General features: G+C 58.9%; 1 protein-coding gene across 4 annotated transcripts in view; it reads left to right on the top strand.

Moving 5' to 3' along the window:
- ARHGEF10L (Rho guanine nucleotide exchange factor 10 like) overlaps positions 1-12,328 on the top strand; it is a 105,575-nt gene that overhangs the window by 13,926 nt on the left and 79,321 nt on the right. For all 4 annotated transcript variants that reach the window (XM_029947671.1, XM_029947670.1, XM_029947669.1 and 1 more), the window contains exons 4-6: positions 3,846-3,937; positions 5,805-5,888; positions 9,301-9,470. In XM_029947671.1, the coding sequence (XP_029803531.1) occupies positions 3,846-3,937; positions 5,805-5,888; positions 9,301-9,470 (346 nt within the window). The remainder of the gene's footprint in view (positions 1-3,845; positions 3,938-5,804; positions 5,889-9,300; positions 9,471-12,328) is intronic.

The following is a 12,328-nucleotide window of genomic DNA, read 5'->3' as shown; positions in this document are numbered from 1 at the left end:
AGGAGGTGGGCACAGGAGGTGCCTGGAGCTATGTAGTGGCCTAAGTCGGGTGGACAGTGGACCCCGGTGTTGGGGGACCAAGGAGGTGTCCTGTCTTTGGTCTGCTGCCCCCTCGTTTCCATCAAGCTCCTTGTTCTCTGCTCCGTCCCTGGACTGGGCTCCTTCCCCCTGCATTCCGGTGGTGTGGGCTCACCTCCTGAGACTAGAGTCGGATTAGTGGCCGGCCTGCTTCTCAGGGGCAAGCTGAGAGGCATGGAAAGTGCAGGAAGCTCAGATGAGCATGACACAGTTGGCCTCGCATTGATGTTTCTGGCTCTTGGGTTTTCTGGAAGCTTCGGGGGGGGGGGTCCCCGAAGGAGTGTTTGCTCCCACGGAGAATTCTGGCCAGGCAGAGGCTGGGAGAGGCTGGCCCTCAACCTCCTTTCCTGCCATGTCCTCCTCTTCCATGGCCCAGGAGGTGCTTTCCCATCTCATCTGCCTGGAGGACACGGCTCCAGTCAGAGGGGGTGGCAGAGTGGTGTCTAGAGCGAGGCTTCGCAGGCAGGTTGCAGTGCTGCCACCTGCCGGCCAGGTGACTTGGGGGGAGGTTCATTCTCAATCCGAGCCTCAGTTTCCTCATCTATAAAATGGTCACGATAAGACTTGCACTGATGCTCAAGGGGCCTCAGGTGTTCAACACAGCACAGGGTACAGAGTAGGTACCAGCCGAGTGCAGGGCACGGGTGGGTGGTGGTCTCCAGCCAAGCTGAGGGAGACCTGTTCACCCAAAGTCACTGGCCTTTTCCCTCCCTGGGGGCTCCTAGTCCCTCCGCTTGCCGGAGCCGTGGAGGCAGCGGAGTGGGCATGGAGGTGATTTCTCTATGCTGGAGGACCCCCACCCCTAGGCACTCGGACCGGCTTCTCCAGTAGTGGAGGTGGGTTAGACCATTAGGCACACGTGGCTGTTTAAAATTAAACTACTTTGAGTTAAATAAAATTTAAACTTAGGTTCACCGTGTTTTGGTGACACTTAGCCCAGAGGCTCATATTTCAGCCACTCCTGGCTTTTAGTGTGTCCTATATTATTTCCAGATTCCTTCTCACGGTGCCTGATCTCACCCAGAAATACCCACTGCCTCTCAATGCCGCCTTCCGAGTGTACCCAGCGCCTCCTCCCTGGGGTTCTCTGGTTGAATCGCACTGCCGCCGAGGAGCTGGCTGTTAGGATTTCTCTTGGACGGAGCCTTGAACTTGTGTGTGCCCGGTGCCGTTTCTTTCCTTCCTTTTAAAAAGATGGATTTCTAAACAGTCAAGCAAGGGGTGCCTAAATGGCTCCATCGGTTAAGCGTCCGACTTTGGCTCAGGTCATGATCTCACAGTCTGTGGGTTCGAGCCCAATGTCGGGCTCTGTGCTGACAGCTCAGAGCCTGGAGCTGCTTCGGATTCTGCGTCTCCCTCTCTCTCTGCCCCTCTCCCGCTCACTCTCTGTCTCTGTCTCTCAAAATAATAAAGACATAATAAAAAAAAATTTTAGAGTCAAGTGAGGCTCAGTGCCTTTATGACACAGCAAACGTGATGTAGTTGAAGATCTAAATGCCACTTCCCTACTTCCAATCCGTCTGGTTGAAAGAAGATAGAACTCTGTAGGCAGACAGGCCGGGCTGTAGACTCCAGCCCCTGCGGACGCCCTCAGTGACTGTGGGTAAGGCTCATGACGTCTTCGAGAGTCTGTGTCTCTGTCTGTAGGATGCGGATAACAGAACCCGCCTCGTACGCGGTCTTGTGAAGTAAAATCTGAAAATACAAAGCAAACCGAGCAGCACACAACAGTCCTCTGTGAGGGTCGCCGACTGTCATGGTTGACATATCAAAGCAAGGAGAGTCTGTGGTCGGGCCACTCTGAAGCTAAACTGCCGCGCTGGTGTGGACTTGAGCTGGACTGATTTGGTTCCGTCAGAGCACCTGCAGGATGTCCCTGGGTCTGAGGACGTGGGGGCACAGGGGAGCCCTTGTTAGGGACGGAAGGTGGCTCCCTGCCGCCCAGCAGCCCTCCTGGCCTAGCCCCCGTCCCTCGCTGGCCTGTGGAAAGTGCCACCCCAGGACTGAAATATACCATCTTCGTCACCCCAGGGTGACACTGCTGACTCTGGCTGTAAAAGGTGGGCTGAGATTTGCTTCTCCAGGGACGCAGGTCGCCTAACCTGCACCGTCCCATATGGCAGCCACTAGCCACGGGTGGCTGTAGAAACTTAAATTACTTGACATGAAACAAGACTGAAAATCAAGTTCTTCAGTCCCGGTAGCTCTAGTCATGGAGTTCCACTCGTCACATTCCATGTACCAGCAGCCACGCGTGGCTCGCCGGGGGGTGGGGTGGGGGGGGGAAGCACAGACGGAACGTTTCTGTCATCGCAGCCGTCTGTGCTCTTACCTGAGCAGCAGCTCAGGACCCTGCGCTGGGACCAGGCAAGCCGGCTCCGTGTTGTGGCTCCACCACTCGGGCAGTGTGATCTTGGCTGGGTTCCTCTGCCCGGCACTCGCCCGGGGGGTGAGGAGGATGCAGGACTCACCTCTTGGCTGCTCCTGGGAGGTGCTCCCCTCACCCCCCTCCTCCTGCCCCCCACACCTTCCTCCACTTCCTCCTCCTCCCTCCTCCCCTCTCCCTGCACTGTCCCGGTGTGTGCCTCCCCTCCTCCTCCCAGGGCTCTGGTGCCAGGACGGTCCAGTCAATTCTTGGCAACAGTGGCCGCTGTCTTGGATCACTTGAGGTGTCTCCCCTCTGGATCAGCAGGTGTGGCCTTTAGTTTTTTGAGGCTAGACTTAAAAAAAAAAATCAACATTCCTCCTGGAATCGTTTTAGATGTACAGAAGAGTTGCAAGGGTGGCCTCCAGAGCTGGGTGTACCCACAGCCCGTTTTTCCTGCGGTTAACATGTCACGTGACCACAGAAGGTTTCTTGAAACCTGGAAGGCACTGAGGGCCCACCACCATCCACGGAACTCCAGGCGTAACCTGGGTCTCGCCAGGATTTCTTCTTACACCCTTTTCTGTCCTGCGATCCCACCCAGGCTCCCACATTGTGCACGTACCTGTCGTTTGTTGAGCCCCTTCTGTGACAGTTTTGCCGTCTTCCTTCCCTTGCTTTTCATGACCTGAGGACTGTGGGGGAGTTGGTAGAATGCCTGGGTTTGCGTGGCGCTCTTCTCGTGATCAGACTGGGGTGACGGGTGTGGGGCTGTAGTGCTGCGGAGGAGAGACGCCCGCTCGTCCCCTCCGGTCGGGGTGCACGGTGTCTGCGTCACGTCGCGGGAGATGTTCCCTCATCCGCTCCGCTGAGCTGGTGTTCGCTGCCTTTATGTCCCTGCGGCGGCCGGGGAGCTGGCCTCCGGGTCTGGCCCATCCTCATGCACGTGGGGAGTGCAGTTGGCCTCCCAGGGCTGGTTTTGTGAGGCTTTCTAAGACCTTGTTTCCCCACAAGAGGCAGGGGTCCCCTGACCCTCCCCCCCATTTTGCTTGGAGGTGAATGGGAGATGGAGAGCCCACTGAGTCTGCCCTGGATGATGGGGGCCCCTGCGAGGGGGTGGGGGGCACCTGATCCTCATCACTGTGGTCTTCCGGTGCCTTCCAAAGCTGGGGATGCTGACAGCGGGAGGGGCTTGTTCAAGGCCAGCCCAGCCGCGGCCTCCCTGGCTCTCCTGACTCACAGCTTTGAGGGCGAGGGTCTCCTGGGCCGCAGCCCACCCTTGCACTTCATGCGCCCTGCCGTCCTGGCCAGGGGCTGCTGGAGGCCTCAAGGAGGCAGCCGTCCTGTCCCTCCCTGCTCGGTGGGTGGCACCTTCTCACTGCCGCTGTCTCTTGGCCCGCAGGGCGCCACCCGTGGTGAGCAACGGGGATGCTGCGGAGGCTGCTCTCTCCGGGGTCCGGCGCTCCAGCTGGAAGCGGAAGAGCTCCCGTCGGAGTAAGCGCCCCCCCCCCACCCTGCAAACCTCATCTTAGCTCAGGAAGGTGGTCACGATAACCTGAGAGCCCCTTCTCCAGGCCTGGAGGGGTCATGTGGGCTCCCACGTGCCGCGGGGCCCTCCCTGGGTAAGGGTGCCGCAGGCTCGGGGGCGGCTTGGGAGTTGCCCCTGTTTGCTGCCCACTGGGAGCCGTGGTCCAGAAGTAGATGATGTATTTGACCGCATATCTGTTCCCCGAATGCCCAGAAGCACCTACAGCAGGGAGATGGGCTGGCGGGGGTGGTGCCCTCCTGCCAAGGTGAGGTCCCCCCAGGAGCAGAAGCAGCCAGGTAGGCGGCAGTCACTTTGCAGAGGTGCCAGGATGGGGAGGTGGGAGTGAGGAGAAGGGCAGAGAGGACGGAGCAGGGGTCAGAGAGAGAGCATCCAGGCAGGGGCCACTTGTGCAGCCCCAGGGAGGAGAGGGGACATCGGCACCCTGGGAAGCAGCAGTCTTGGTGTGATGGACGGTGGCATCCAGGGGGTAAATGGGGCGTGGTGAGGCTGCTTGTCCCCAACTCTTTCTGGGGCCTCCCAGCCCTGCAACAGGGACCCAGGAGAGCAGGAGACACTGGGGGGTGGGGGCTAAGCCACAGACAGGGTGGGGTGGGCTGCAGCCCAGAACGAGGGACCTGAAGAGAGGTGCACACATCTCAGAGCCACGTGGGAGGCAGAGTCCACATGGGGGTGTAAGAGGGGCTCGAGGGTGAGGCTTGACCAGGCTTGACCCGGCTCTGGGGGCCCTGGGATGGCAGAAAGCACTGCAGTTAGGACAGTGGGGATTTCAGAGCCCATTGGGTCCTGTGTCTTCTCAGAAGGCCTATGGGGTGAAGACCGTCATGGTGGGGACTGGTTTTCTAACATGACTCTGTGGAGGGACGCACCCCTAGAGAGGGCAGACTTTGGGCACATAGTTTCAAGGGGAGACCTCCTTTTTTAATGTTTATTTATTTTTGAGAGACAGAGAGACAGAGACAGAGAGAGAGAGAGAGAGAACTTGAGCAGGGGAGGGACAGAGAGAGGGAGACACGGAATCCAGAGCAGCCTCTAGGCTCCAAAGTGTCAGCACAGAGCCCCATGAGGGGCTCAAACTCACGAACAGTGAGATGATGACCTTAGCCAAAGTCAGACACTTAACCGACTGAGCCACCCAGGTGCCCTGAGGGGAGACCTTCTTAAGGTATCCATCCAGGTAGCCGCTAACAGGGACAGAGTGCGCCCCTGCCCTGCTCGCTTGCCCGCCCAGCAAAATACTAGCAGATGGATGTGTTCCTTTGCTGAATTCTTCACCAGTCAGGCTCCTGCTGGTTGAGTTTTGGGGCAAGGCTCTCCTTAACCCCACTCTACAAATCCATCTCCCCGCCCCCATTTCCTGTACTCAGTAGGGCTGCTTTGCCCCAGGCCACCTCTGGGTGGGAGGCAGCTCCTTTTGGGCCCTCCTGTGAGGGCTTGGGCCCCTGAAGATGCCCCTGGCCCCAGCGCACAGGGGCAGGGTCGCCTTCAGGCTCCCTGCAGGTGTGGCGGCAGCCAGATGGGCAGGCCTGTGGGTGTCAGGGAGGCAGGTGGGTATCCCCCGGGCTTACCTGGAGGGTGCCTCGAAGGGTTGGGGGGCGGGGAGATGCAGTGGAGGCGAGTCCTTCCAGAGCAGCCCGGCTGGGGCTCCCTAGGGAGCTGCTGGCCAAGCCGTCGGGCTTGGGGGCGGGTGGCGGCGGGAGATTGCCGCCAGCTGGTGCAGCCCTGCTGGCAGCCTGGCAGCCGCCTCGGCCCGCCCGGGCGCCACGGCCCCCCTAGCACTCTCATCCCCTCCCTTTCCTCTCCCCTCGCTCCCAGTCGACCGATTCACTTTCCCCGCCCTGGAAGAAGATGTGATTTACGACGACGTGCCCTGCGAGGACCTGGATGCTCATCAACCAGGTAAGCCGCTAAGCCGCTACCACGCTTCTGCGCAGCGCTCTGGGCCCTGGCCCGGGTGGGGGTGGGGTGGAGACGGGGCTTGGGGAGGGTCTTCCATTTCGCTCCTGGCGCTCTCTCCGTTCTCTCCGCTCTCTCAGGCTTTCACCAACCTCCAGTGGTACTGGGGGAGGCCAGGCCAACTGGGGGCGTCGCCAGGCCGGGACGGGGCGGGGCGGGGCGGGGTTGGGCCGGGGGCGGGGCAGGGACCCCCACTGGTGGCTGGGTCGGCCCAGGCATTTCACCTCCCCAAGCGGGAGAACCTGGTGACCGTCTGGGCTTCCCAGGGTTGCTGGGGAGGAGGGTGGCTCATTAAAGCTGATCGCTGATACAGAGAGAGCTTCAGACAGCCTGTGTCAAGCTCTGGGCTGGGGAGGCCAGGAGGGGTGCGGTGGGGGTGGGGGGTTGTGGCTGTAGAGAGGAAGCAGGGTGGGGTGGGGGTAAGTCTGCCCAAGCTGGGTACCCTCCCCCATCCCCCACCCACAGAGTCAGCCAGCAGGAGAGAGCATCACTGAGACCCAGGGAGGAGGGATGGTTTACAGAAAGAGCTGGAAAGAGTCGTCTTTGCTCCAACACATTAGGGCAGCCCCTCTTCATGTTTGGTTTTCTGGAATCTGTTAGAAACTTTGATTTTGGGGTATCATGGCCTCAGCCTACAGACCAGGATACTACAGGCGGAGCTGGGATTTGAACCTGGTTATTCTGCCTCCAAGTCTGCTGCTCTGGCCCCTACCCCAGGAGAATTTGGGTGGCATCTCACGACAGATGATGCACATTTGCTCCCACCATTCTGTCAACCCCTTGAGGTCAGCAGGGCAGGACTGATGGCTCCAGGTGACAGACAGTTGCATCTGAGAGGTTAAATCACGGGCTCCAGGTCACACAGCCCCTAGTCTGATAGGGGTGGCCGTCACCACCTTGGGCTGTGCATGGTCCAATGGGGGAGACACGCAGAGAGCACTACAAGGCCCCATGGTTCCCAGAGCCACACTCCTGACTCCCGTTCCACGAGCAGGGACAGGTGGACTGACAATATGCACATCCCTCTAGCAAGTCCCGGAGGTGCTTGGGACGTCCCTGCTCATTGCTCCTTTGAATCCAGGGAGAGGAGGGGAAAGGGCAGGCTGTGCGGGGGGGCGCTGGGGTCTTGCAGCAAGGTCCTGAGTGGCTGGAGCCCATCGTTTAGCCCCGCTGGGCCGTCTTCCCACCTGAACCAAATCAAGCAACACGGTACTTGGCCCTAATCTTCACTGAACACTGATAGCTAATATGCCATCCTGCCTCTGACTCTGAGGTGGTTAAGGGCAGGGAGTCTGGGAATCAGCTCTTGAACCTTCCAGTTGAGGGCCTTGACACCCATCCAAGAGCCCCTGCCCGCACGGCTGCGGGAGGTTGAGTCCCAGGGGTGAGTGGTCAGCTCAGGGCCTGCCCTCAGTGGGTGCACTGCACAAACAGTGGTGCCGTTAGTGTTGCATCTGCCAGGGCCCGGCACTGACCTCCACAGACCAATGTGGGCTCAGTGGGCATGCAGAGAGGAGGCTGTCAGCCGAGGAGGAGGCCACACACACAGCCGTGGGTTCAAATCCCAGCTCTGCCACTGATTAGGGCACAGAACCCTGTGCCTTTGGGCCGTGGCTTCTTCATATAATGTCAGAACACATGAGGTAACACAGAGCACTGAGCCGGTGGTGGCACACGCTTTGGAAAGGGAAGCCATCAGTGAAGCCTGAGGCCCCAGGAAGTGGAGGGTGGGAAGCAGGGTCCCTGTGAGGCCCCTGAAGGCTGAGGATTTGGCCCACACTCGGGAATCTGGTGACACGGTCTCCACAGGAGAGAATATTTCTAACTGAGCCCAGGAGATGGTCAGGTAGCCGGCCTCATGGATGGCAGCGTGGTGAGTGGATGGAGCCTAAGAGTTTGTAGCTCCTTCTCCATGCACGGGCTGACCTTGGGCAAGACAAGTGGCTTGCCCGGGTCCCTGATTTCTTGTCTTTCTAATGAAAGGGTGATTATTTCACCCTGAGGGAGAATCCAGCAAGAGAGCTGGTGCCCTGAAGACATAGGGGGATGGGAGGCCGGGGCTCGTGGAAGTGTGGGGGGGTGGGCGTTCTAGAGGCTTCCTGGAGGGAGCCCCAAGAACTAGGCTCTGCCCCTTGACTCGCAGGTCATGGTCCTCTGCTGCAGTAATAGGACAGTTGGCCCAGCCTTCTAAAGGTCACAGCCTGGTTACCAGCTGCTTCAGTCCCTGGAGACCTTAGTCACTATTATCTTTTGCTTAAAAATAACCTCAGGCTCCCTCCCCATCCTGAGACCTGAGTCCCCAGCTAAGCCTCAGTGCAGTCTGTTTGCTCTTTGAGCGACAGTCTCCTAGACCCCACGCTCCCCAGCTTTCCGGTGGGGGCTCTGGGTCAGTGCGATGACTCCCGGGCCCACCCAGAACCCTTCCCTCCCCATGAGCAAGGATCAGCTGCTCTTTGCCGAGTGCCTGGCATGTGCTATCCTCTTTGCCAGTGCTTTTGGTTCATGTTTTATTTACTCGACCTTTTCTGGCTTATTGTTACCACCGTTTTTGCAGAGCGGTTTCAGATAACCAGAGCTCCCTGTTCTGGGCAGATTTTTTTTTTTTTAACTCTTCCCCGTGCCGTATTTCTTGCGTGTTGACAGAAGCATTTTCATATTGGTGCACTGTTTGGGGTGAGGCCTGCAGTTCCGTTTTCTCACGTGACAGACAAATGCAGCCCAGGGGGTAGGAGCGAAGCCCAAGGTCTCCGGGTGGGAGTGACTGGGACAGCAGCTCTACCACCTCAAAGCAGCATCTCATTCTGGATGTGACAGGGACCTTGGGAGTAGTCCAGCCCCTGAGGGGACCTGTCCCTCCTGACCAGTGGACTCTCAGCTCTTTGTCCCCTACTTCTCCCTTGGGGCTTTGGAAGACAAGGGAATGTGCCTGGACTCTGGGCCTGGCGCGCCCCCTACTGGACCTTTTTGGACCTGCACAGGAGACAGATTTGGGAAACTCAAGATTTAATGCTCCCGGCAATTTCCATTTTGCCCCCGAGGATGTTAGGGCTGGAGCTGAGGGCCTGAGTCAGGCAGGACTGGGTTCTAGGTCTTCTCTTTCCAACTAAAACACTCCCAGAGGCCCAGACCCCAGAAGAGCAATACTGAGGAGTGGTGGGAGGGGGTTAAGGAGCCTGTTGCATTCCAGACACATCTCCTGTGCCTCTCCACATTTTCTCGTGTCTTCCTCACTTACCGGGTGGATACTGTATGGTCATCACCTCAGGAGCCGCACCTGCCCGCCTGGGTCAGAAATCGAGTCCGGTGGCCCTGGTCCCGGGGCCTCTGCTCACCAGCCCTGTCCCTTGGCCTGTAGGGGTGGAGAGGAACCTGCTCTATGAGGATGTGCAGCGTGATGGAGCGCCCAGGGAGGCGGAGGACCTAGGCTGGAGCTCCAGTGAGTTCGAGAGCTACAGCGAGGACTCGGGGGAGGAGGCCAAGCCAGAGGCAGAGCCCGCCAAGCACCGAGTGTCCTTCCAGCCCAAGGTGAGGGGTGGGTGCCTCTCACCCTGACTAGGGTGCCGGGACCCCCTGGGGAGGAGGTGAGGAGGGTGGGAAGGGCCGACCTCAGACTCGTATCCAGTTAGGGACCCCCCAGGAACGTACAGTGAGGGCGGCGGAGGCCCGGGTACCCCCAGGGCAGGAAGCAATCTCCTCCGGCATCGCTGTTTGTCCGTGGAGGGCCCTGGTGGCTGGGGGTGCTCCCCCACCCATTCCTACAGCAGAGACCCCAGCGTGGGACATCATGGTCTCGGGCTTACGTCTGGCTTCAGAATCCTCAACACATGTTCCAGGCCGCCCGGCCAGCTGGTTAGAGTTGGTACTTAGATCACATCAGTTTGGGCTCCCTGCCCATCAGGATGCAATTCTCAGACCAGCCCCAGACCTGGACCTTCCTCTGCCCTGGGGACGCGAGCAAGGTCAGAGGGGGTTCCTGTGGCTAAGGTCTTTTCCAAGGTCTTTTACTTACTTATTTATTTGTTATAAATATTCTTTTAAGAGTTTATCTATTTATTGTGAGAGAGCGTGGGGGAGGGACAGAGAGAGAGAGAGGAGGGAGAGAATCCCAAGCAGGCTCCGCGCTACCAGCGAGACATCCCACGGAGGGCTCCATCCCACGACCGTGAGATCATGACCTGAGCCGAAATCATGAGTCAGACCCTCAACCAACTGAGCCACCTGGGAGCCCCATTTAAATTTTTTTTAAAGTTTATTTATTTATTTTGAGAGAGAGAGAGAGCATGCACACATGTGTGAGCAGTGGAGGGCAGTGGAGGGGCAGAGAGGAGAGCAGGACTCCCAAGGAGACTCTGCACTGTCTGTGTGCAGAGCCCGACATGGGGCTCGAACTCATGAACCGTGATATCATGACCTGAGCCGAAATCAAGAGTCAGATACTTGACCTTCTGAGCCCTCCAGGAGCCCCTCCAAGGTCTTTTAAAATGCCATCCACGCATTAGTTTCTGCCTAGAACAGGGTTCATTCAGTCTGCTGGTTTCATGGAAGGAGCCAGAAACCGAGAGGAGGATGGACTGTCTGCTTCCCCCAAGACAGACTGCTCCTCCCCTTTGTTCCACAGAAGCCACTAGAAGGCAGATTCTACCCGTGCTGAGATTTGGGGTTCAATGGGAACCACTTCTTACGGGCAGGCCTACGGTGCCTCCAGGTCTTTCCTAGTGCGTCCTGCCCCTTTCAGAGTTTGGGGACCCCCTCTGGGGGAGGTGCCAGAGTGGCACCCACAACTAGGAGTCCTTGAGAAGCCTGGGGGCTCAGCGGGTCTCCCTGCAATGTGGTCTTGTGGCTGGGCCTCCGCAGGCTGGGCCACGGAAGAGGCCTTGATGTCTTGCTAGGATACAGTTGAGCATCTATTTGATGCCTACCCTGTTCCCAGCCATTACTAAGGGTGTGGGTGGGGGTGCACGGGCACAGGGGGACCTCGCCCAGGCTTGGCACATCATCATGTTCTAGGAGGAGCCACCAAACATGTAACAGTCCGTCAAAAATGACGCCAAATACGACTTTCTGTAGATGCGAGCCCATACACCTGCGGCCAGCCAGCTGCCTGACGTGGTGGCATCTAATAGTCGGGGGAAGTGGGGGGGCTTCTCTGGTGCAGGAACCAGAGGGAGCGGGAAGGGTGTCCCCGGTTGGAGGAACAGCCTAGGCGCATGCCCAGAAATAATCCTGTTTTTGTTTTGTTGGGGGAAGGGGCAGCATGTACCCCTTTAGGGGAGAGAGGGCTCTGATTATGAAGCCAGCTTGGCCCCTGGCAGCCCCTCAAGATGAGGGCAGGGCTCCTGCATCCTGCTCGGTTCAGGATAGCGTGAGCAGGGGGAGCTTGAGGCCTGCGCCAGGCCTTGTTCTCAGCCTCTGGCTGTCCCTCCCGACCCCCCTCGGCCCCTTCCCCAGGCCCTGCCTTCTTGCTGGGGACCGGGAGGGAACCACAGACATTTCTCAGAAGGCAAGAGGCATGGAGATGCTGATGCTGGGTTCCCGGTGCTGGTGCTCAGTCTCCTATAAGCATCAGGACCACGAGGGGAGCTGACTGAAATCGCAGATGCCAGGGACTCACTCCCAGGGACTCTGGTTCATGGTCTGGGGAGTGGGGGAGCCCAGCAACCTGCCTTTCCCCCCCTAAGTTTATTTATTTATTTTGAGAGAGGGAGAGAGTGCCATGTGTATGCATGCATGGGAAGGAGAGGGAGGGGCAGAGAGAGAAAGAGGGAGAGAGAGAGAATCCCAAGCAGAGTCCACACTGTCAGCGCAGAGCCTGATCCAGGGCTCCGTCTCATGAAATCAAGAGTCTGATGCTTAACCAACTGAGCCACCCAGGTGCCCCCTCCCTGGGCTGGCCCTCGCCATGGCTGGGCCCCAGGGGAGGAGTCCCTGGGGGGGGCTGTTCATTAGTGCTTGTCCCTCAGACCCTCCAGCGAGGGGCTTTGGCCCCTTCCTGGGCAGACAGACCATGTGGCAGAGTTCCTGGAATTTCTAACCATGAGGACTTTTTGTCTGGCTGCCGGCCAAGGCCAGCCCATTCCCTGAACAGCGGGCTCCCAGGGAGATGAGGGCTGTGGAGGGACCTTTCCTTAGGGGCCTTGCCTGCTGTGCTCTGCCCTCCCGGGCCGCTTGGGGCCCTCCTGCTTCCGTGCCTGGCGCTGCAGTGGGGCATGTTCTGGGGCCACCACTGCGTGACTGTGTCGCGTACGTGCTGTGGGGCATCTGATTGCAGAGGTCTGCTGGTGTTTTGCCCTGTCCTTAGAGTCTAACGGGGGTCTGGTTCCCTGTCCAGCTGCAAGAGACCTAGTTCAGCCCCTCCTTCAGGTGTCTTGGAGGGCCAGCCCTCA

The sequence above is a fragment of the Suricata suricatta genome, chromosome 8 (genome assembly GCF_006229205.1).
Source record: "Suricata suricatta isolate VVHF042 chromosome 8, meerkat_22Aug2017_6uvM2_HiC, whole genome shotgun sequence".
Taxonomy (NCBI): domain Eukaryota; kingdom Metazoa; phylum Chordata; class Mammalia; order Carnivora; family Herpestidae; genus Suricata; species Suricata suricatta.
This window is presented reverse-complemented; position numbering and strand designations above follow the sequence as displayed.